This window comes from Gossypium hirsutum, chromosome A05, assembly GCF_007990345.1.
Source record: "Gossypium hirsutum isolate 1008001.06 chromosome A05, Gossypium_hirsutum_v2.1, whole genome shotgun sequence".
NCBI classification, from domain to species: Eukaryota; Viridiplantae; Streptophyta; class Magnoliopsida; order Malvales; family Malvaceae; genus Gossypium; species Gossypium hirsutum.
In genome coordinates this window covers 16078137-16101228 of record NC_053428.1, presented here as the reverse complement: position 1 = coordinate 16101228, position 23092 = coordinate 16078137, and the positions used below count along the sequence as shown (strand labels likewise).

Sequence of the window (23092 nt, the reverse complement as noted above, 5' to 3'; positions counted from 1 at the left end):
ATAAACTTTATCATATGTTACTTTTTTAAATTTCGACTATGATCAAATTCTATCATATTTTATTTTTTATTGAAAATATAACAAACTTTAATCATAATTATTCAATTTAAGGATTTACAAAATAATTTTTTTGTTGTATTTTAATTACATTTATATTTTGAAGAAATTCAACAAGATAAAGAGACTAAACTGAAGCCATAAGAATTTCTGAATGCACTACCCACTCTTAAATCCTTCGAGTTGCTATAGTTAAAGCGGCTTGAGTTAGACAATGAGCTGTTTTATTAACATCATGCCAAATCCAATAGAAGAACAAATGTTGAAACTGAAATTTCGAACATAAACAATCAGCAACAATATTACCATCCTAGAAAGAGCATGAAACACTTACTGACAATCCATCTCTAAAATCATCCTGTTAAAGTTCAAGGAGGGAAGCCAGGATAAAGCTTATGGTAGTGCCATGACTTCAGCCATAGAAGGCTCCAAAACAAAATCAAAAGAAGCAGACAAATCTTTACTAAAAATACCATCAGAATCACGAATAACAACCCCATAACTTGACAAGTTTGCATCACCAGAAACAGTTCAAATATTGTATAGTCAATTTTTCATTACTTAACATAATTTAATTATATTAATTCTGTATTTCAATTTCATTATCACTAACGTCAAGTTCTACCAGTTTCTTCATTAAAGATATAAAAAAATTCTATCGTAATTATTTAATTTAAGGATTTATTTCGTTGAATTTTTAAATGTTTTGGAGATCTCTTAATAAATATAGAGACCGCGGAATCAAACATTGAAGAAAAAGAAAATATTGAAGGGAGTAGGGACTTGTGGGACCTATTTGGACTTTGGAGTTGAAAAGAGTTGGCACCACGTGATGACTGGTTAGGTGATGGATATGCCTCCAGGTTTGTGATCATCCTACTCCTATCCTAACACCCTATAGACTATAGGGTATAGTATACACATGTGATTTTGCACTTGCAGGTGGCCTCTCCCATCCCATCTGTGTCAATGATCCGCTCCAACCTGGCTCTACAAATTCCCTTCATTATTGCTGACTACAGCGACCATTAAAATCTCTTTGGATTTTACAAAAATTTGTTATATATACCACTACATTATAAAATCATTTCAAAATTTATCAATATACAATCTAGCTATAATTATAGAACTCATGAATCATCATCAAGGAGGCCATGCTCCTCTAAACTCCTCCATTCCTATTATTTTCTAATTTACAAAATAACCAATAATTATCGAATTTTATCTTTTTATCTAATTTATGACAAGTACAGAATGTTGTAAATTGACATATATGTATAGATGGCTGCTAGGGTTCATTTGGTGTGAAATTAGCGGTCACCGCCCATGAAATGTTGGGTTTTGTTGGTTTCTCTAAACCTATGGGAATATCTACATTCCATCACTCATTTATTCAACACACCTAATCGAATCTAAAGAAAAATCAAACAACTTTATTTAATTCATCAATTAATTAATTATAGCGTGAAGAATATTAGGGTTCTTCCAATACCCAAACAAATCAATCTCTGATCTAATACAAAAGAAGCATCTCCCAATATTTCAACACCTTTTCCATCACATCTCAGTTTGCCCACCATAGCTGGAATAGACCCCATTTCTGATATCTTCCTTTATGCACCCCACCACATCTCTCTCTTATTCCATTCATATGATGTACAACAAAGCTTAGCCTAAAATTACACATTCATACATATACTCTCGCATTATATAAGAGGTAGAGAACAAAATTTACACCACCACCCTGAAGCTGAATTTGAAAAATGGCAGCTTCTAATAGCCTATATAGCTCATTTTAACTGTTACAAATTGAAAGGGGAGACTATACATATTAATGAACAATCTAAGAAAGGGAAAATAACATCCAAAGAGAAACAAAAAAAAAAACTTCCATTAAATAAGAAAACCCAAAACAAGAAGAGAAGGAATATATGGTTAAAAGACCTTGTTCATGGTTTGATCTCAGAATTATCCCATGGCATGTTGGGATCGATAGAGACAAGTGCATCAATATCATCCCAATTCCAGTAGTTTGCTATGTCCATGTCACTGCTTCTAATAGACACATCCCATGTATGTGAAGCGGTTCCACTTGGGGTTGGCATGATGATGCTAGTGATGGTTGGATCCTCCATTGTTTCGCTAGTGTAGTTATAGATACTTGAAGATTGGAACGAGGTTGATAGTGAAGCTGGGGTTGTCTCAAAAGAACTTGAGCTTGGACTTGAAAATGGAAATTGTAAGCCTTGAGTTTGAGGCAACGACAAGGTTGTTGAAATTGAACCCAGAAACACACCATTATTATTTATGTTGAAACTTTTTCCGTCCAAGTCTCCGCAAGTGATAGGATTCTGCAGCAACGATGAAGATGGTGGACGACCCATCACCTGAAATTGGATGTTCGATGTGTTCTTCTTCTGATCAGCAAGTGGAAGCTGAAGATCCTGCCTTTGTTGCTGCGATCGTTGGATTGCCATGAAGTTATTCAGCCTATTGTTAACCCCAGAGGAAGTTGAGCTTTTGAGGGCAACACTGGTTGTACTAGTGTTACCAATGACGGCGGAGGCAACGACGGCAGTTGTGTTGCTGCTATTAGATGTCTTAAGCCGCTTGTTTTTGCGGCCACCACCAACAGGAACATTGCGGAGAGTGCCACCTTTTGTCCAGTGTCTCTTACAAGCCTTGCAAAAATGCCTAGGTTGAGACTTGTTATAGTTGTTGTAATAACAGAACTTGGTGTTGGTAGAATCACATCTCGGACACTTCAATGGCTCAGGTTTCTGGTTCTGTGGGTGCTGCCTCTTAATTGCTTTGGGTAACTCCAGAGTTTGAGCCTGCAACAAAGACTGGCTCCACCCAGGACCATCGCTAGAAACCTCTTTAGAACTCAACCCCATATCTCTATTATATCTACAACTCAAGAACAAAAATTTCTCTTTTTATGAGGATTGGATGTTTGATCATGTGAAAAGCCTCAATGAAATTCTAGCCTTTAGATCTAAGAGAGATCAAGCTGAAGACAAGCAAGATGAGGAAATTCTTCCTTATAAGCCAAACAGGGTGATGTTTTGAAGAAATTGGATATTGTGGAGTGTTATTGATAAGTGTGAGGAAATCCCTAGGAAGGTGATAAGAAGTGAGCATGCTTTGAGCCTCAATCCTTAATCTAAGCTATCTCTTCAATATATGCCACCCTACCAACTATTATATCTAATATAAAGTGGCCATGCGCTTTGATTCTTAATTGTTATGGGATACCTATCTTTGTCGGTATTTTCTAATTTTCTAATCATGTTTCAAGGTCTTCTATAATCAATAAAATTTACGAGTTTTAAAAAATATATATATATAACTTTTACTTGAAAACTTGTATGGTAAGAAAACTTTGCTTGATATAATATGGGGTGGGGTTTCTTCAATCTATTTTTCCTAATTACAAAACAACAAAAAAAGAAATTATTTTGATTACCCAATTTTATAATTTAACTCTTTTAATCCCGACTTTGGTACTAATTTATGACAAATCTTAAACTGACATATAGTATAAATAGTGGCTAGGGTCCATTTGGTGTCAAGTGAGCAGTCACCGCTCATGAAATATTGGGTTTTGTTGGTTTCTCGAAAAATATGGGAATATATAAGCAGCAAAGAAAATCTAAATTCAATCACTCATTTCATTTTCTGCTCCTCAAATACTCAACATAACTAATGGAACTTACAGAAAATCATCAGACACACAGAGAGCAAAGCAAACAACTTTTTAATCCAGGGGTTAATTAATTAATTATAGCGTGAAGAATATTAGGGTTCCATCTCTGATCTAATACAAAAGAAGCATCTCTTCAGTAAACGTAAATATTAAGAGATTGATTCTGTGTAAAAAGTACATGGCTAGCTAGCCCTCCATGAATGGAATATGGAACAATTATTATTCCAGCAAGTTGGCCGTCGCATAAATTTGGACCATGAAAAAGCCACGTGCAAATAATTAAGGTACGAGTGAAGCATAAGTTTTTATTTTATTTTTAAGTATCTTTGTGAACATGTTAATCTAAAGTGAGAATGTGAATGGGGGAAATCCAACTTTTGGTCGGTTTGGTTAGGTAAAGTTGAAATGTATGGGCATTTTCAACATTTTTCCAAAACGACAAAGCATGGAATGTATTTGGCACGGTATTTGAGAAAGCGACTAAGCAAGCTTAGCTTCATATTAAACTTAAATTTTCATTTATTAATCTAATCACACATAGTCTAAGTTGTCCGCCTAAGATGTTAATACTTCATCATACCGCCACCTTTGGTATTAAAGGAAATATGAAGCCAGTTTTATAAGATGATAAATTAATGTAAGATGGTGTAAGGAATGATTTGTGGGTGGGGACGTCGACGGCTCGTATGTGAAGATGATGGATGGTGGGGCCTCCATGCTGGACCACTAAACCAATCCTGGTTGGAAACATGAGGTGCGAATTTGTTGAGAATTGAATTCGTTTAGAATATTCACTGGGAGAAACAAATGGCGAGAGTAGACTACTGACCCATGATCATCACCAGCAGCCACCCATGTTAATCATGAAACCAAACTACTTAAAAGGACCAAATCCTCTGAATTTTTTTTGGTTATCGTGCGGTTTCGATCGAGAGAACCGTATTGTCTAATACCAAGAAACAGTTGGAAAGTGATGCAGGATCGCGAGAATCACCAACTTCATGGCAAGTTATTTATGATACGATGATGACCGCTTAGTTTTATATATTATATTATTATTAGTAGTATTTGGGTTCATAATTATTTTTTTTATAATGTTTTTTTTAATATTTAGATCTGTATTTTTTTAGAATTATAATGTATGTATTTTATAATTATACCCAACACTTAATTTAGACGATAATTATAAGGATAATCATATAAAAAATATTTTGACTAATAAATTAATTGATAGAAAATAGATTTTTTTTGTTTTTATTTCTTTCATTTATTATATATACATGGCTATATTTGGGAAAGGATAATGCCTGTTGGGAATAATATTAGTCAAAAGAACCTACCAATACTGTTCAGATTAAGCAAAACTTAAGGCAGATTTAACGCGTATAGAAAAACTCTTTGCTTCATGGAAGATCATACATACCCTAAAGCCGAAAGTGACAAAATTTCCTTTGCTAATAACTTTAAAAAAAATGAAAAAAAGGGTTCAAGTTCAGTTTATTAATTTGTTCTTAGAAAAGCTTAGCAAAAATTGCAAGAGAAACCAACTTGCATTAGAATGTTTTAGCCTAGTATTTGTAATAGAAATCCCAATCCCAAATAGCAGATGCCAAGCTGACCAGTTTGACATCATAATAAACGATGTGATTTGTTAACTGATGGGAACCAAAGGACCAAAATTTTCAGCTTTGGGCGGCAGAAAGGGCCAAAACCAAAATCCAAGCTGTCTAACTAGTGATGTGTTGACAACATACTAATCAATAATTTAACCTATCTAACAAAGATTGATTAACTAATGACTCAAAACTGAACATTAATTAAAACACACTTCTTGATGAGGATAATGTTTCAAGAACCGGACATTTGAGGTGACCTCTGAGGACCATTATTGCAGGATTGCTTGCATGAATTAAAGGGTTCTTTTTTTAAAAAAATTTTGACTCCATAACAAGTAGGACAACGCTTATCATGATTAAAACCCTTGGTTTTTATTTCATGAATCAACCACAGATGAAATAATAGACAGGTGATGGGCAAAAACAAAGTTGTTTGAGCCTAACCTTTCAAATCAACAATCTCTTTCATGTAAAAATAAAAATAAAAAATTTAACAAGTCCTTGTTTTGGAGATGGCAACGGTGGTTTGGTCAATGAAGAAGTTAATGTGGGTGTAAAATAAGACCACTTGGATCCTGCCATGTCTGTCTATAGAAATATAGAATAAAAAAAACCTCGCGAGACTCAACAGAGTCAAGGTAGGCTTGGACATAAAGCATCAGCTATGTGCCATTATATGGGTGTGAGGACCCCAACAGGTCGGCCCCGGCCATTTCAATTTCTCCAGTTTCAATTTGTATGATGGATGAGAGAAGTGAATCAATATTCCGCATAAGGTCAAAATATAGGGTTTGTATGTATTGGGGTTGGTTGTAGGGACATGAGCAAAAGCATGACTAGGGAGGTCAAGTGATGTCTGAGGATGAAAGCAAAATGAAGAGAGGGAAAAAGCTACAAAACAAATTTATTACGTCTTATGAGTTAACCAATCTTAGACTAGCATTATTACATATCAAGAATAAAAAATGTGTAGTTTTCAATTTCAAATGAAGTTATGCAAACAAAATATCCCCCTTTTCTTTTCTGTTTTTCTTCTAACGGATTTCCAATATTTTATTTATATATATTTCGAATTTTATTTTAGATTAACTTAGAAAACCCTATTCAAATTTTACTATTAGGCCCAGTACTTTGTGTAAATTGTGGCTTTAGTATTTATACTTTAATTCAATCAATTTTAGTTATGATCTAATGGCAATAGTTAAATTTGTTTGGTTAATTTATATCATTAGTCTTATATTATCCCTAAAGTTATAAACTTAGTCCAGTTCACCAATTAGATCATTTTTAGTGGCTATATTTTTTTAATATAAAAAATTTAGTCTTAATGCAAACAACAGCCATTAAATATATTAACTGAGGTTTTTTTTATTAATATGTGAAATTAACAAATAAACATAACATTACATATATAATAATATGTTTGATACATTAAAATTTAAAAATAATATGCTTAATTTAATGAATTTAATAGTTAACATTTGATTAAGACTAAAATTTTCAAATTCTAAAAATATAGAGATTAAAAATGACTAAATTAAAGTATAGATAATAAATCCATAAAATATAGATTGTAATAACCATGGGAAAATAAATAGTTGGCACCTCCATGAAACTATTAATTTACTAATACTAATTAAATAAGTAAACGAAAAACGAAATTAAGAAGATTCGTACGGATTCATTGGTCCGTAGATAAGCAATTAAAAATGACGTTGGTTTCACGAGGTAAGCCAGTCCAGGTGGACTTGCGTGATTCACTTCCCTTCCATTTTACCAATTAAAACCTGTGTGGCTCCCTTAATGCGGAAGGTGCCGCCTCCGCCTTCTGAACATATTCCCAACTCATAAAGTACCAATGCACGTATATAAAACATTCATATATTCTTCTCTTGAGGATGATATTGGTTGAATACGAATTCAAAAAAATGTGATATTAAAAATATATATATCCTCTCCACAGTTTTATTATTTTTTATAGGGTGAGTGAGAAAATATGTAAATTAATGATTCTTTGTATTATACAAAAGAAAGCAGTGAAGTGCTCCATCAATGAGATTCATCTATAATCCCCCAATTTCTACATATCCCCTCTTTTATCTTCTCTCCTAACAACCTCATCTATACAATCTATAGTTGACCAAATTAAAAAACCATCATCTTCTTCTCTCACTTGCACCTCCTTTCTCTTCATATAAGTAAGCATTCCACACAAGTTTCAGAACAACAGATTTCACTTTTAGCTTTGCTAATGCCCATCGAAATTCTTCACCCCATCCACCTCCATTTTTATGAATACTGTAAAGTTGCAACACTTCTGGCCATACTTTCTTTGACTAATTTAGCACAATTTTTAAATTAAAAAAAAAAAAGTGATTCCTGGACTCAAATCCTCTGCAGCAAAGCAAACAGCTTCCATAAATATTTAAGCTCTTTGAGGTAAATTTATCCTTTTGTGGGCAACCTGTTAAAATTTGCCACCTAAGCAATTATGGAATGATTGGGAATATTAAGCGGACGCCACTCCAATTTCACTTTCTCCTATCTCTGCTCCCATACTTTAGAGACAGATACAACTCCAAGAACAACAGCAATATCTTTAAGCTTCACCTGTTTCCCTCCCAACTTTCCAAATACGACTCTACCGAAAACATAATTTCTTTTTTATGTACATATGTTTCTTATATTTGAATTTTAGTTTTTTAAAAAATATCAATTAAAAACACCTAGAGATTTCTTAAATTTACTTATGGTGTCAATGTATCAGATAATTACTTTTAAATGAAAATTATAATAAAAATGAGGGTTCATTGGTGCAGGTTAAGGTTCATTAGAAGATTTGATGAGAAATGGATTTAGTAGTACAAAATCTTCTACTACAAAAGTAAAGGAACTATAATTCTCCATATGATAATGAAATGATACTCGGGGAAGCCTTCCATTGCCAGGCCATCAGCATTCCCAGAATCTTAAGACGCCAGCTCCTCCTAACACCGGCAACAAAAATCTTGGCCTCCTTAGAATTTGAAACACTTTTTCTTCTGCATCTTCCTCTTCCTTTCTCTTCTCATTCTTACATCAAAAGACATCTCATTATTACAACCGCTAACGAAAATATGGAATCACCAATGAATTGTGGTGCCTAAAATCCTATGTACACATGCACATCCCGTAAATAATTAAAGAAGAAAAAAAAAAAAGAATCTTTCCTCGCAGATAGTTTGTAGCAATTGCTGTTGAAAATATTCTGCTAATTTTAATATAAAAGCAAATGAGTAAATGTTTAAAACAACTAACTATCCAACAGGGGAGTCTAACAGAAAGACCCATTATAAGAGATGTGAATATGAGAGGGTTGAAACCTGGCAGATAGTTTGGAGTGCCCCTGATTTGGTTTCACCAAACTTCATTAATCATATGTTTGCATTGCGGATGAGATGAGATTAGAAAAGCCACATGGCTTCAAAACCTTTATGGGCTTTTGGTATTTAAGTGAACACCATTGCTCCGAGATCAAGGACAAAATTTCGACAAGTGAGGCTAGCCTCAAGAAATGTGTTGAACCATGCAACATTATACAAGGATCTGTCAAGTCTTTCCAATGATGCATCGTTTCCCTCTCACTTGTTAGACCAGGTCAAGAATTGTCCCTTAGGTTCAATCTCCATAAGATTACAAAGCCCTACAACACTACTTAAACAATATATCACATTTCCTTTGATTGCGCCAATTTTAACAGAAATTTTTTCTATTATAATGAGGACTTGATTAAAGTCCCACAAGCACCATTTTTCGTTCTTCGTTGTCTTACTGATGATATCAAATAATAGATTCCATACAATCTTGTTGCTATTATGATTCGGATCACCGTAGCAACAAGTGTGGAAAAAAAGAAGAAGTTTTGCACATCATTATACATAGCAAGATGGATTTTATTTTTGTCAATGGAAAGAGTATGAACAGAAAGTGAATGATCCCATAAAACAAAAATCCTCTCACTCTTCCCAACTCAAGAGACCCCCGCACAATCAACACAAAATTTTTTTCATAAGCCCATACAACTAATTCTTCCACTGCCTTTTTCGTTTCATCGTAAAACTGTATATAGATTTATAAGGAGAAAGGTATCGTCCCAGGCCTTAGGCTAGAAACAAAACAAACCTGATGTACATGCTGCCCTCTAGACTAGAGAATTGGCGGAATTACAGTGTGCAACACATGACAGAAGAAAACTTATGGCCCTTTGCCGGATGTGGAGGTTGGTATCGATATTTTCTGGGTTTAACAAACAGACTAACCTGTTTTCTGGCCATCATAAATTGTTAATGTAAGTTGGCAGATGTATCTCATCGGTCAGTTTCTTATGTATCTTTTGGTTGCATTGTGGAGTCGGATTGATTTATCAAATAGTTCAGATTGGTTATGCTTGGTGAAGGCTGAATTACGATACTTATCGTTAGGAGAATCATCTCTCAACCAAGTAAAACATGCTTAAATGTTAAACCATGGTTGAAGTTCAACTGCCCTACAACTACAAGGCCCAAATTCATGAACCACTATTGTTCGCTTTGCTGTATGAATGAACCCATTGGGTTATGATTCAACATTTCAAAACTGATTACCCAGGAATTCAATCATCGTTAGGAGAACAAAGAGCAGGATCCATTGCTTTGAGATGGATAAATGTCAGAATGCATACGTGGCACGTTGTTTAACGTACGTACAAGGTTAGGTGTACGGGGGGCGGACAATCAACTTGTTTGTCTTCACCTGTTAAACTATCGAGCGTAAGGAAACGCGAACTGATTATGTACCCATCACACACGTACCTTTAACCTGACCCTTCTTTTCATTTTCCCTCCTTTTAGCCAGCCACGTCAGGTTGAATTCAGTAAACATCAGCGCTGACGCAGCAGCGGATCCGATTTAGATCAGTAATTTTGCCCAATATGATATTAATAAATTTTATTGGAATTCAAAAGTATATATAAATTCGCTAATATTTTAAATGATAATAATTTAATAAACTTATGAAATATATAAATTTTTATTACTATAAGTTAGTTGGATCAGCTTGTAAATTAAACAACAATTTTAAATATTTATGTACTAAACTTGAAAATGACATAAAATTATAAACATTTTAACTAAAATTATTTAATGCAATTTGAAAGCTGGACAGAGAAAACAAAAATCATATAGTTTCAACTACCTCTATATGTTTTTATTTCTAACATATAAAAGACGAATGAGTACACTAAAATTCCTTTAAAATATATTGTTTGGTTGTATTTGTTGTTACATAAAGAAAACCCTTAAATTCCCATTCAAATTTATTGACGATAAACTTTTGGTAAAGGAAACGGAGCCGAAATGCAATGAACACGTTGGTTGAAAATATAAACTAGTGGTGAAATGTCACATAATTATTGGAAAAATACTTGTTCAAGTGGCTTAACCCTCGACTGTCTCCATATGTATAGTCAAGAATTACACTACAAAATTTGGTTGTTCGTAATCAAAATTAGGTCATTCTTCACGACTTGTCTTTTTCAATATTAAACTTTTTTTGGACCGATATGAATAAATATTTGCCCCAATATGTGAAAGAATAATAATATCTCCTTTTTCCTAAGAAAAATTAATGTCCTTTTTTTTAGTATAAAGAACAACTAGATCCCTGCCTTGTGGCCTTCAAATTTAAGGGCAATATCGTATAATAATTAACATAATCTAGAAAGTTACAGCTCATAAATATATATACGTAGCAAGTTGGCCTCTTTCCACCGTGCAAAATGGTTAGGCACAAATATATATTATATTGAAAACCTTGGTTTTAAATTAACTAGTTAGGAAATGACTGCATATATAATAAGATATAAGCATTGAGGGGGACCAAAGAGACTGAAATGAACAATACCACAGATGTATTGGGAGTGTGGTTGGATTGCATGGTGCAAGAGAAAGTGAGATAGTTACAAGAGCTACCACTCAATGGCCTGTAATAAGCCAGGAAACCCTAATACCTAAAATATCTCACTTGTGGGCTGCAACTCAACGACTCTGATATTATTTTTAAAGCTTTTTTTCATAACGGGAATGGTATAGGCGACATATTATTGTTCACTCACTGTCACTGGTCCTAACGCGTACTGCTCATCAAAACCAAATTATATCCCTCCATATATGCCAAAAGATGAAGAGAATATTACATTAATAAACAAATTAAGAGGTGAAACTGTTACCTCCCCCCCCCCCCAAAATAATGAATAGGTAAAACGAATCAAGAGCCGGCCACAACAGTTTATGCCTATGAATTTATAAGGTGAACGTAATACTGAAAAGCAAATGGTAATTGCCAACCAAGGTCCAGGTTAGGGTTTTGAATTTTGACCATAAATGTTGAAAACTTCTTCACAAAGATTTGCGTTAATTTTACCAAATCAGTTTTCTATTTCCCACGAACGCTTGGATTTGACCCCACTTTCACCAAAACAATTATATTTTATTACCCGCTTGATACCGAATATTCCGGATACTTAACTTTCTATAAATTTCATCTCCATTGCAGAAATTTTCTGCTCACCAATTCAGCTGTGCTTAAAAATAAAAAAGTAATCACTTCTCTCTTGAATCAGTCTTGATTCTCCCTGTTCGTGCATGGCAGTGAGTTTATTGACAGGTCAAGTATCCGACTTATGTCTTGGAAAGCCTGCACTGAAATCCCTCTCCATTTCCTCCACCATCGGAGATGCCTTGTTGGCTTTGAAGCGGTTGGGAGAAAATTTTATCAGTATTTGGAGCTGCGATCAACATCATCATAACTTGTCAGCAGTCGACCGTGGTTTTAAAGAGTGTCAGTGTGTAGGTAAAGTTTGCATGGTGAACATCATTTGTTTCTTATGTAAGGAAGAAAACCTGTCGAATCCAGCAACTGCTCTTCAAACTCCACTTTCTGTTCTGATTCCTACATCCCCTTGCCTTGTCAGACATTTAGAACCTAAAGCAAGGTTTAGTTTAATCGAATCATTCATATATTTTTTTCAGTCTAATTCTTAAGAGTAAAAGCAAACCGTTGTGTATATGAATCTAATAGGGTTGTTGTATGATTTTTTCAGTTTGTTGGATGCTATAGATCTGATTCAGGAAGGAGCCCAAAATCTGGTGATTCCATTAGAAAGCAGCAGCAAAACTTTATCAAGAAAAAAGATTGTGCAAGGAACTCTTTCTAATATTTCAACCCTTCATAACAACAACCGCCAATATTGTTGGCTAACTCAAGAAGATATAATCCGTTACCTTCTCAATTCCATCGGCCTTTTTTGCCCCACTGCTGCTAATCCCATCAACTCCCTCGACATCATCGACACTCGGAATAAGATGGCCCTTCATTATGATAACCCGGCCTCGTCTGCCTTACCTTTCATTTCCCGGTCCCTCGAGTTTCAAGCTTCCGTTGCTATAGTTGACAGTGACGGAAAGTTGGTCCGTGAAATTTCGCCTTTCACGTTAAATTATTGCGATGAGGATGTAGCAGCTGCCATTGCTACCCTTTCGGCTGGTGATTTGTTGGCTTATGTTGACTGCGGGGGGCCACCGGAGGATTTAGTTCAGTTGGTGAAGAAAAGGTTGCAAGAGCGGAATTTAGAGCAAGCCTTGGAATTGGTAGAAGAATATTCGTCCGGAGCTTCGATTTCAACATCGCATTCGTCTTCTTCTTCGGACGATGAATTTGGAATGGGGAGGAGTGCGAGATGGATGGGGTACTCAGCGAGAGCGGTGAGGAGATCGGAAGCAATCGTGTGTTATCCATGGAGCTCGTTGGTGGCAGTGATGATTCAGGCGCTTACGCGTCGAGTAAGTTATGTGTGGGTGGTCGACGACGACGGAACTTTAGCCGGCATATATATTGTCCTCTAAATGGATAAATGGCAGGATTAAATTTGGTTTAAACAATTTAAAAAAGGGTATCTGATTTAACTATGAACTTAATATTGTTCTTAACAAGTTCTTTTTTTGGTATGATATTTTGCATTACGTAGGCTGTGGATTTATATTATAGACATTGTTGCTCTCTTTTATAGTTGTCTTATCTATAATAGTGCGAGCCCTAACTCAGCTGTCACTTGGCTCCCACTGTTGTTATGCGCGCATATAGTTCATGAATATACTCTGAATTAGTATGTGTAAACAAGAGGATAAAATTTTGTGAAATATTGCAAATTGTTCTTAATAAATAAGTCTTTTCGGATTAGTCTAGTTACCCCCAATAGTATATTAACAACAAACTTATTTGGTGGATCAGACATTGTCTTGGAGATGCAGAAAAGTGGGGAACTTAAGGTTAGCTAAGAAAGGGACTCTGGAGGATCGTCTGAGAAGTTTGATTTGATCGTCATTTGTGATGCTCTTCATGAAGGGTTAACCCAGATGCTCCACGATGTGGTTTCAGCTCCAAAGTTGTCAACGGCCTAAGGGAGGCAGGTGTGAGTTTTGGGTGGTTGGATATTTTAACTGATGATGAAGTCAGACAGGGCTTGGAAGTCATTTCAAACTGGCTGACTATTCCTCAACCTTATTACAAAGGAAAGCTTGTTGGAGGTTGTGATATTATATTGGAGCTAAAAACAATGATGAGCCGAATGCCAGAGCTAAAAACAATGTGTGTATAAAGAAATACTAAATAAAAGATTACTTGCGATTTCGGATCAAAAGATATTAGGGATGGATCTTTTAGCTATAAAGAACTTTAGCCGGAAATATGGGTGAGGAGTGTCTAAATTGAAGAATCAGGAACGTAACAACGAAAATGCTAAGAAATCCATAGTTCCCTTTTTTATGCGTTAAAAATCCATAATTAAAACTTATATATTTTTTATAGTTAAAGATCCAGATTTTAAAAGAAAATCAATCACAAAGTTGTCGGCGGGTTGACGCAGATATTTATGAATTTCAGAGAAGAAATAATGCTAGTAGACCTTTCTATTCATCTTCAATGGAATTTTCTACTAACTTCGTTTATTTTTAATTTAATTACTCTAAATAAAATCATTGTATGAATTAATAATTATTTTTTAAAATTTTTGTTTTCTTTAAATAGATTGTTGAGGTGACATTAAAGGACTCACATGTGAAAATTCTTTTAATTTTTGACAAAAATTTAGATGCCTCTTTATGATTAATCTAAAACTTTTTCCTTTTTCCTTTTCCCTTTCACGCTCGTCACTTTACAGGTTTATGCTTTGTTTTCATGGAGTTAATGAGAATTTTCAGCTATGCTTCAATTTTTCTTTTGGTTTCAAGTACTGGTTGCACGTTTAACCCAAAGCATTGTTTAAGTCTGTAACTAAATTCGACAAATAAGATTGAACAAGATAGTAATTTAATATTTATGAGTCAAGTAAGAATTTAGAAGAATTTGTGAAATGGTGAAATTAGTGAATTAAAAGAATTTATTAGGTCAAACAGGTCAAAAATGAGGTATCGAGACCTCAAAGTTGAAAATCGAGCTATAAATATTTTTATAAATATTTATGGAGTGTCATTGAGTTAGTATTAAAGTTTCGTTAGAAAATTTTAACTTTTGGATGGCTAATTAATTAAAAAGGACTAAATTGAAAATAGCGCAAAATTTGTTAAATTGTGAGTAAATAGCTTAAGTATTTAAAAAGATGGATTTAAAGAGCAATTAGACCCAAAGTTTAATGGCTGGACGGTTTGGGTATGAAATAAGCAAGAAAACAATGTAAACAAGGGGCAAAATTGGAAATAGCATAAAAGTTAATAGTTAAATAATGATGTAATTGAAAAATCTAGACATTTCTTCATATTTTCTCAGCCAAAACGCCATAGAAGGTCTGGAGAAAGCTGGTTTTTCATATTTTTACATCATGTGAGTTTAATTCTTACTTTTCTTGATAATTTTTATGTTTTTATGACTTTTACAATTAGGTCCACTTGTAGAATTCATTAGTTTTTAATTTTATGGGTGAAATTGGAAGTTACCCTGGATGGATAAGGGAATTTTATGATGAATTATTATGAAATTTAAGTTCTAATTTCATATTAAGGTGGTTTTATTAAGTGATTTTGATAGGAAATGATATTTAGGACCTAATTGTGAAAAAGTTTATAATGATAGAAAATTGAAGGTTTCTGTTGAAATTAAGAATATAAAAGGATTTGAAATAGTTTATAATGATAAAATAAAGTGTTAATTTAGAAAAATTAGTTCAATTGATGGGTGAATTGAGCAGGGACTAAATTGTGAAAACTGTAAATTTTGGGGTAAAAGTGAAATTTCGAAATTTGAACAGCATAAATTGTGAAGTGAAATAGAATTGAAATGGATGCTAATGAAGGAATGGTTTTATAATTATAGATCAAGAAAACGAACTAAATCGTGGAAAGGAGAAAATTCAAGAATAGTCCCTGAATTTCTACGACTTTTGCAAATTAGTCCAGGTAAGTTCATATGGCAAAGTTCAATGTTTTGATATGAAAATCTTATGATTGTTAAAGTATTTTATTGTTGATGAATACTATCAATTTGCATTAACTAATGAATAATGTGTAACTAAAAGTACAAATTAGTAGGAACAATGGATTTGAGTGCTTCTATTCTGTGACCCTGATGAATTGACGAAAAATATGTGATAAGTGTGCCCGTTTAAGACCATAGCTGGGCTATGGCATCGGTGCAATGTGATAATGTGACTCCGTATAAGACCATAGCTGGGCTATGGCATCGGTATAATGTGATAATGTGATTCCGTATAAGACCATGTCTGGGATATGGCTTCGGTATGAATGTGAACCGTGTAAGACCATGGCAAGGCTATGGCTTCGGTGTGTGATGCGTAACAATGTGAAAGTCCATAGTTTACTATGGCAATGTGATAATGAAGCACTCAATTCCCTTATTGTTCCTTAATTTGACAATGAAGTAAATGAGAAATGGGCCTAAGGGAGTTAAATTGTGAGTAGCCATATGGAAATTATTCCAATGAGTTATTAATGAAATTGTGATTTGGAGGATGAAATAGTTAAACTAATAGATATAAGATTGTGTACGATATTTGATATGATTTGTGTTTATATGCCTATGAGCTTACTAAGCTTCAATAAGCTTACTTGTGTGTGTTTAATATTTTTATGTAGATTGACTTGAAGTGAAGTGGGTAGATCGGATCAACACAACAGGGCACACTATTCAGATCAATTCTGATAGTTTTTGTTTTATGTTTAAAGATTTATATGGCATGTATAGAGTTTGAATGAATTGAAGTAAAGATGTTATGAACTAGTTAACAATATTTGTACTAAAACAGTTTTTGGTAAGTAGCAGTAGTTTGACTTTGAAAATTCACCATAAATTTTGGAAATTGAGTTAAGGGCTGGAAAAAAAATGAGATTAAAGCCTAATGAGTCTAGTTTCATATAGAGGAAACGGTGCATGCAATTGGATTTTATGTTATGAGATATTTAAATTGTGGTGAGACAGAGTCTGAATGACTTCGAGTTCCCTTGTTCTGATTTTAGAAAATCATTAAAAATTTCAAAAAAATAATTATGAGTCATACTGTATATGTATGGATTCCTCATTGGGTCTATTTTTAATAGAAACAAACGGCATGGTTATTTGAATTTTGTACAGAGAGAAATTTGGTTCGTAGTGCACAGGGGTCAAAGTAGCCAAACCCTGAAACAGGGGAGGATTTAGCTAATAAACTGTACTAATTGGACCAACCAAAAATTATAAAAAAAATTGGTAAGTATATATATGAGTATAAATTCGGGGAAAATTTACGGATTTGGGTTTCGAGTTTTATAACTCGAGATATGAATTATTTAGCAACTATGACGCAGTTGGACAGCTTGTCTGAAAAGTATGATATAAATTATCTAAATTTGGTTAAGTGCTCAAATAAGTTTAGTAGTGCCTTGTGCTCGACTCCGGAAACGGTCTCGGGTAAGGGGCGTTACAAAGTCCCTTGCCTAATCCAATCATGAATTCGATAATGAATGTATGATATTAAATTATGTCGTCGAAGTAATTTAAGTTATTTTAACACAAATATATTCGATTCAAGCATTAGAACAATTCATATACATACATTTACACTCTTATTGATTTCATTTAATCAATTACACAGTTATAATAAGTTAATATCAGAGTTAGAACTCGAATTATATTCAAACTCAAATATCAATTTTCAAGTCTATGTCTCGATATAGGCCATAAATTATTTGGGGATTTTTAGCTTCAAAGTTAGCAGTCTCGAGACACTACATGTTGTGTCTCAAGGCAAGGTCCTTCATGTCTCGAGACCACCCTCTCATGTTTTCCTATGTTTTCTTTGATTTTTTAATGTCTCAAGATGTTTCAAGACCTAAAACAAGTAAAATCTATAGCTTCGATGTTCTTGTATCTCGAGATCTAGGAACAATTGTCTCGAGACCTTAGACTCTTGAATGTAAAATTTAAATGAAATTTGTACTAATGGTGTCGGGACATGTTCCTTTTGTCTCGAGACTCAAGTGACCAAATGGTCAAAATCCTACACATTTAAATGCTCTAAGCCTTGACCCAATGAACCTAAACATTCCTAAAATGTACCACAAAATATATTCACCCAATTAATCTATCTAAATGTGTTCAAATATTTACAAATCATAACCTCCAATACAACACTACTAAACCAACCAATTTATACATTCAAATCACATAATTAAGCTTAATTAACTAGTAATCAAAAGCTAAAATTCAACCAACATAACATTATAAGTCACTTCAAAAGGGTCAAAACTAAATTGGGGAACAAGCCTACCAACCTAAGTATATGTCATATGACCTCAAAACATATAAATACATACAAAATAGGATTGTAATGGCTTCCGAGTTGAGCTTGAGAGTTGAATACTTAACCACGAAATTTCTTACACGAAAACAAATGAATTCGTACGTTAAATAATGGTTACTCAGTGGTGTTGTATAACTTGAATAAAATCATAAACATAAAAAATTTTAAATAACTTAAAAGTAACATAAGCTAACCAATTAATCACGTTAATATCTAACGTATATGTACCTATAATGTTTTTAATCTAATAACTTATTAAGCTATAATGTTAGTGGAAAGTGATGGCATACTTTCTGCTTAAACATTAACATGAATATAAATGGTTTAATTACTCCAAAAATCCTTGGCATATTTATACGTTAAGGCCTTCTTAATGACTTTTAATCAATCATATCTATTTTTTTATTTTCTAATTTAATCCCTATACTATAATTAACAACCGCTCTAATTTAATTTCACTTAATAATTTGAATCTATACTTCCATGCTCGATCGATATGTAATCATCCAATTCTAAATCTTTTATTAACTTGATCCTAAAAGTAAATTTTTTCTGACGCTGTTGAAACTCAGATTGTTGCATGGAAAACTAAAAAAAAAAAAAAAAACTAGCAAAATCCAAGTAGATAAAAAGACCAAAAAACTAACAACCCAGTACCTGAAATCGAAAGAATAATTGAAGCAATAGCTGAAAATTCTCATTAACTCCATGAAAACAGAGTAGAAACTAGTAAAGTGATAAGTGTGAAAGAGAAGGGGTAAAACTTTTGGATTAATTTTAAAGAGGTCCCTAACAATTTTAGGAACATAGTCATTTGCCCTGAATGGAGGCCAATATTAGCTGTTGTTGGTGTTCTGATAAGTAAAACATAGAAATATATCAATACATGGTTGCCTTCTTATTCAATATATTATATACACTTCCATTGAAATCAGATTTATGTTAGACCTTTCTTGATTGGAATGGGAGCAGGTCCTTGGGTGAGAATGTTTGAGGTGAGGATTAAAGTGATTGTCTTAGTCCATTGTACTAGAATTATAAATCATCTATGATGTTTTATTGAAAATAACACGACTTTTGATCTTTGCCGGTTTTCAGTTTATTGAGAATAAAGTGATTATTTTAGGTCGTTGGTGAAGCCTGTATATCTCTGAATTTTTATTGATGGGTTATTACCTTATATACTGATATATAAAAAGTTTAAAAGATAAATTTATTGACGGAATCCTTCAGTTAATGACCTTCACAAAATCATATAGTTTTATATGGACGGTGACGAAGTCGTTGGTAAAAGGTTTATTAAAAATGTTAGAATAGGAAGTAGCAGACAAAACTTTTATTAACGGTCTAACCGTCAATGTAGATGAAAAGGTGTATTTTGACGGAAGTTTACCGTCAATAAAGATTTATAATGACATGCTCCTATAGAAATGGACTATGCTTCGTCGGGTTATCTCATTTCACCGTCGACATAGGTCTTTTGAGTCTATACCGGCTGTTTATATACTTATAGTGGCGGAATTCCGCCCGACAGTGTATGTAACTGTAAATTGGGCCTGTGCTTATCGTAGTTCTATTGCTAATATAACTTCATACTTTTACAGACTGATATAAGCCATGTAGAACAGTGTTTAATCGAATGGCTTAAAGTCAAAACCAACGGGGATTAATCACTTCAATCATCATCGCAGTCAAACTGGCGTTGAAGCAAAACTTGAAATCCATGATCCCCACTTAACAGCTATGCCGCTTTACCAAAAATATTCTAGGTTTGAAATTGATGGGAGTGGTCAGAGATCAAAGGAATTAAAAAGGGAGAAAAGAATTTCTGAAAAAGTGGAACTCCTTTTGTGGTATTTTGTAGGGGTTGTAGCTATCACTTCTGTATTCATACTTTGAAGCAGAAAAGAAGAATCTAATATGAAGCCATTGATTATTACTAACGTAATAATGGGAGGAGAAGGTGATTGTTGAGTGGGAAGGAGCCCGCGGCAGAGAAGCAGAACCACAACGTGAGATATCTCAGTTTCTGCTATTCCTTACTTCGTCTTCTTTAATGTAATCTTCTTTCCTTTTTTTTCTGTCTATATGAATAAATTAATAATAGAAAGACTTGTTAAATACCAACCTCTTTCCTAAAAAACAAAACACACGAATAAACAAGATATTACAAAACAACCATCACCAGTGCAAACTACTAGTAAATAATAATAAAAAATTGTCACCATCAAACTTAAATAATCCTGATTTTCTCATCCCTTCTATTGCCAAAGCTGCCTTGCCTATAAACCAATGTGAAGTGAACACTAACTAGTTGATTAATACAACGACTAATACCTATAAAAAGATTTCACAACGACCACAGCATAGCATTCCTATTTAACAATCATTTCAAAACAACACATGATCTAAATTCAATAATAAGTGGGACTTTCACATGTCATATATCCCATGCCAATATACAGTTTCAACGAAGATTTAATAGCCCATGCATCTGTTGTTTCAGACCCAATTGCATCAATTGGCCTAGAAAATAATGAATGGGGCACACCTTCCCCATCTCTCAACACCCCACCGCATTTAGCTTCGTCCTCCTTAACTACACCTGTCATGTTGAACTTCGCCCACCCGAGTGAAGGTGGAGCCCAATGAATAACAGCCTCAATAACATATGATTAGAAACTGATCTATTTAATCCTTGCTGAGAGAAATCGTTGAAATAAATCAGCCATTGTTCTTCCAATAAAAATCTATCCACTCTGCTCTTCTTGTTATTAGGTCTGTACCAAGTAAACTTTTTCCCCGTAAGAGGTAAATCCACAGATTTGCAATTGTCGATGAAGCTATTGACTTCCCTTGACCCATTCACCAAACCCACACAACTGCTCCTATCACTCCTACTTCTCATTGTGTTGAAATCGCCACCAATGATCCATGGGCAAGCAAACGAGTTCTTTATAGCTAAAAGATCCATCCCTAATATCTTTTGATCCGAAATCGCAGGTAATCTTTTATTTAGTATTTCTTTATACACACATATATATTGTCCTCTAAATGGATAAATGGCAGGATTAAATTTGGTTTAAACAATTTAAAAAAGGGTATCTGATTTAACTATGAACTTAATATTGTTCTTAACAAGTTCTTTTTTTGGTATGATATTTTGCATTACGTAGGCTGTGGATTTATATTATAGACATTGTTGCTCTCTTTTATAGTTGTCTTGTCTATAATAGTGCGAGCCCTAACTCAGCTGTCACTTGGCTCCCACTGTTGTTATGTGCGCATATAGTTCATGAATATACTCTGAATTAGTATGTGTAAACAAGAGGATAAAATTTTGTGAAATATTGCAAATTGTTCTTAATAAATAAGTCTTTTCGGATTAGTCTAGTTACCCCCAATAGTATATTAACAACAAACTTATTTGGTGGATCAGACATTGTCTTGGAGATGCAGAAAAGTGGGGAACTTAAGGTTAGCTAAGAAAGGGACTCTGGAGGATCGTCTGAGAAGTTTGATTTGATCGTCATTTGTGATGCTCTTCATGAAGGGTTAACCCAGATGCTCCACGATGTGGTTTCAGCTCCAAAGTTGTCAACGGCCTAAGGGAGGCAGGTGTGAGTTTTGGGTGGTTGGATATTTTAACTGATGATGAAGTCAGACAGGGCTTGGAAGTCATTTCAAACTGGCTGACTATTCCTCAACCTTATTACAAAGGAAAGCTTGTTGGAGGTTGTGATATTATATTGGAGCTAAAAACAATGATGAGCCGAATGCCAGAGTGTCTCAGTAGGGTGGTTCAATCTGTTTAAGATAAATATGGCTTCAATTATAGACTCCAGCCTTCCAAGTTAAATATGTGGCAATTGACATCACTTTAGAAAGTTTTTTTTCCCTGGTTTGGATTTTTCTTCAAACTCCCAATACCTGTGTTTTTGAGGGATGATCAAGTAGTATTCCCTGTAACAGCACTACGTACGTGCATCATTTTAGGTTTGGGCTGTTGTTAACTTCCCTTATTTTGAGTCGACTTTCCTGGAATGCTTGTTTCAAAATTTTAGTGTGAGTAGTAACAAGGCGGTAAGATCTATCAATATTTAAAAAAGACTATTCAAGTAATTGTCTTAAATTTACTAGTAATCCGGCGACGGAAAATGTTTAGTCAAATTCATTTTTGGCTACAATTAGTATCTGAAAGATTAAGTGCAACAGGCTTTTAACCTGTTGCTGTGGTGTAGTGGTTATCACGTCAGTTTTACACACTGAAGGTCCCCAGTTCGATCCTGGGCAGCAACATCAGTGTTCTTTTTCTTCTTACTGAATTTTCCTAAGATGAGTTTTAATGCTATTGATTGCACGCTCTTAGAATTTGTGGAATCGTAAAATTTTTCATTCAGTTAGTAATTAGATAAAAATCGAGAGATTAAAGACGAAAAATAACATTTGGATTTCAATTGCCAAGCATTTTTTAGATTACCATTTATTTGACCTTCGTACTTGTATGCACCCTTAAAGGCTAATTGCCCAACTCAAAGCACCCAAGTTCAATTATCCATTCCTAAAAATCCCATATTCTTTGGAATTTATTATATGAAAAAGAAATTGATAGATATTTTAGCCTTAAAAAAATGTACAAATCTATCCAAATTTTCATATTTGCTTCTATCTTTTTTCTCCCCTGTCAACACAAAAGGAGAGGAGTCTTTGACTTTTCTTGTCACTCCCACATTTCTATCACCAAACACACCATACATTAACTTCACTTTTCTCTTCTTCTTTTTTAAACGTGAATGGCCTGTACTACAAAGAGAGGAAATTTTATATTACAAAAAAGAAAGAAAGAT

General features: G+C 33.9%; 2 protein-coding genes and 1 non-coding gene across 7 annotated transcripts; 2 read left to right on the top strand and 1 right to left on the bottom strand.

Moving 5' to 3' along the window:
• Window positions 1-1470: 1470 nt before the first annotated feature.
• Window positions 1471-3264, bottom strand: LOC107913975 (dof zinc finger protein DOF2.2). The gene has a single exon (XM_016842670.2). It carries the CDS (start codon window positions 2952-2954, stop codon window positions 2007-2009), a length of 948 nt encoding a protein of 315 aa, XP_016698159.2. The 5' UTR covers window positions 2955-3264; the 3' UTR covers window positions 1471-2006.
• An 8656-nt stretch (window positions 3265-11920) lies between these two features.
• On the top strand, window positions 11921-22205 carry LOC107914771 (CBS domain-containing protein CBSX5). Of its 5 annotated transcripts, XM_041113629.1 has the most exons (4): window positions 11937-12392; window positions 12501-13284; window positions 21282-21346; window positions 21685-22205. In XM_041113629.1, exons 1-3 carry the CDS (start codon window positions 12043-12045, stop codon window positions 21297-21299), a joined length of 1152 nt encoding a protein of 383 aa, XP_040969563.1. In that variant the 5' UTR covers window positions 11937-12042; the 3' UTR covers window positions 21300-21346; window positions 21685-22205. The 5 variants fall into 5 exon arrangements, with proteins under 5 accessions (XP_016699282.2, XP_016699280.2, XP_040969563.1 ...); XM_016843791.2 differs by lacking the exons at window positions 21282-21346; window positions 21685-22205 and adding an exon at window positions 13688-14343 and having other exon boundaries at window positions 11936-12392; window positions 12501-13239; XM_041113627.1 differs by lacking the exon at window positions 21685-22205 and having other exon boundaries at window positions 21282-21464.
• Window positions 22206-22471: 266 nt separating this feature from the next.
• On the top strand, window positions 22472-22544 carry TRNAV-UAC (transfer RNA valine (anticodon UAC)). Its single transcript has one exon. It is a non-coding gene; the product is annotated as a tRNA-Val (tRNA).
• The last annotated feature ends 548 nt before the right edge of the window (window positions 22545-23092 follow it).

What these genes read in the sequence shown, in the direction of transcription:
- LOC107913975 (XM_016842670.2), bottom strand. Translation starts at nt 2,954, where the DNA reads ATGGGGTTGAGTTCTAAAGAGGTTTCTAGCGATGGTCCTGGGTGGAGC.
- LOC107914771 (XM_016843791.2), top strand. Translation starts at nt 12,043, where the DNA reads ATGGCAGTGAGTTTATTGACAGGTCAAGTATCCGACTTATGTCTTGGA. An exon ending in CATTTAGAACCTAAAGCAAG is followed by an intron (nt 12,393 to 12,500) that starts GTTTAGTTTAAT and finishes TGATTTTTTCAG; the next exon opens with TTTGTTGGATGCTATAGATC. An exon ending in TTCAGGCGCTTACGCGTCGA is followed by an intron (nt 13,240 to 13,687) that starts GTAAGTTATGTG and finishes TTGGTGGATCAG; the next exon opens with ACATTGTCTTGGAGATGCAG.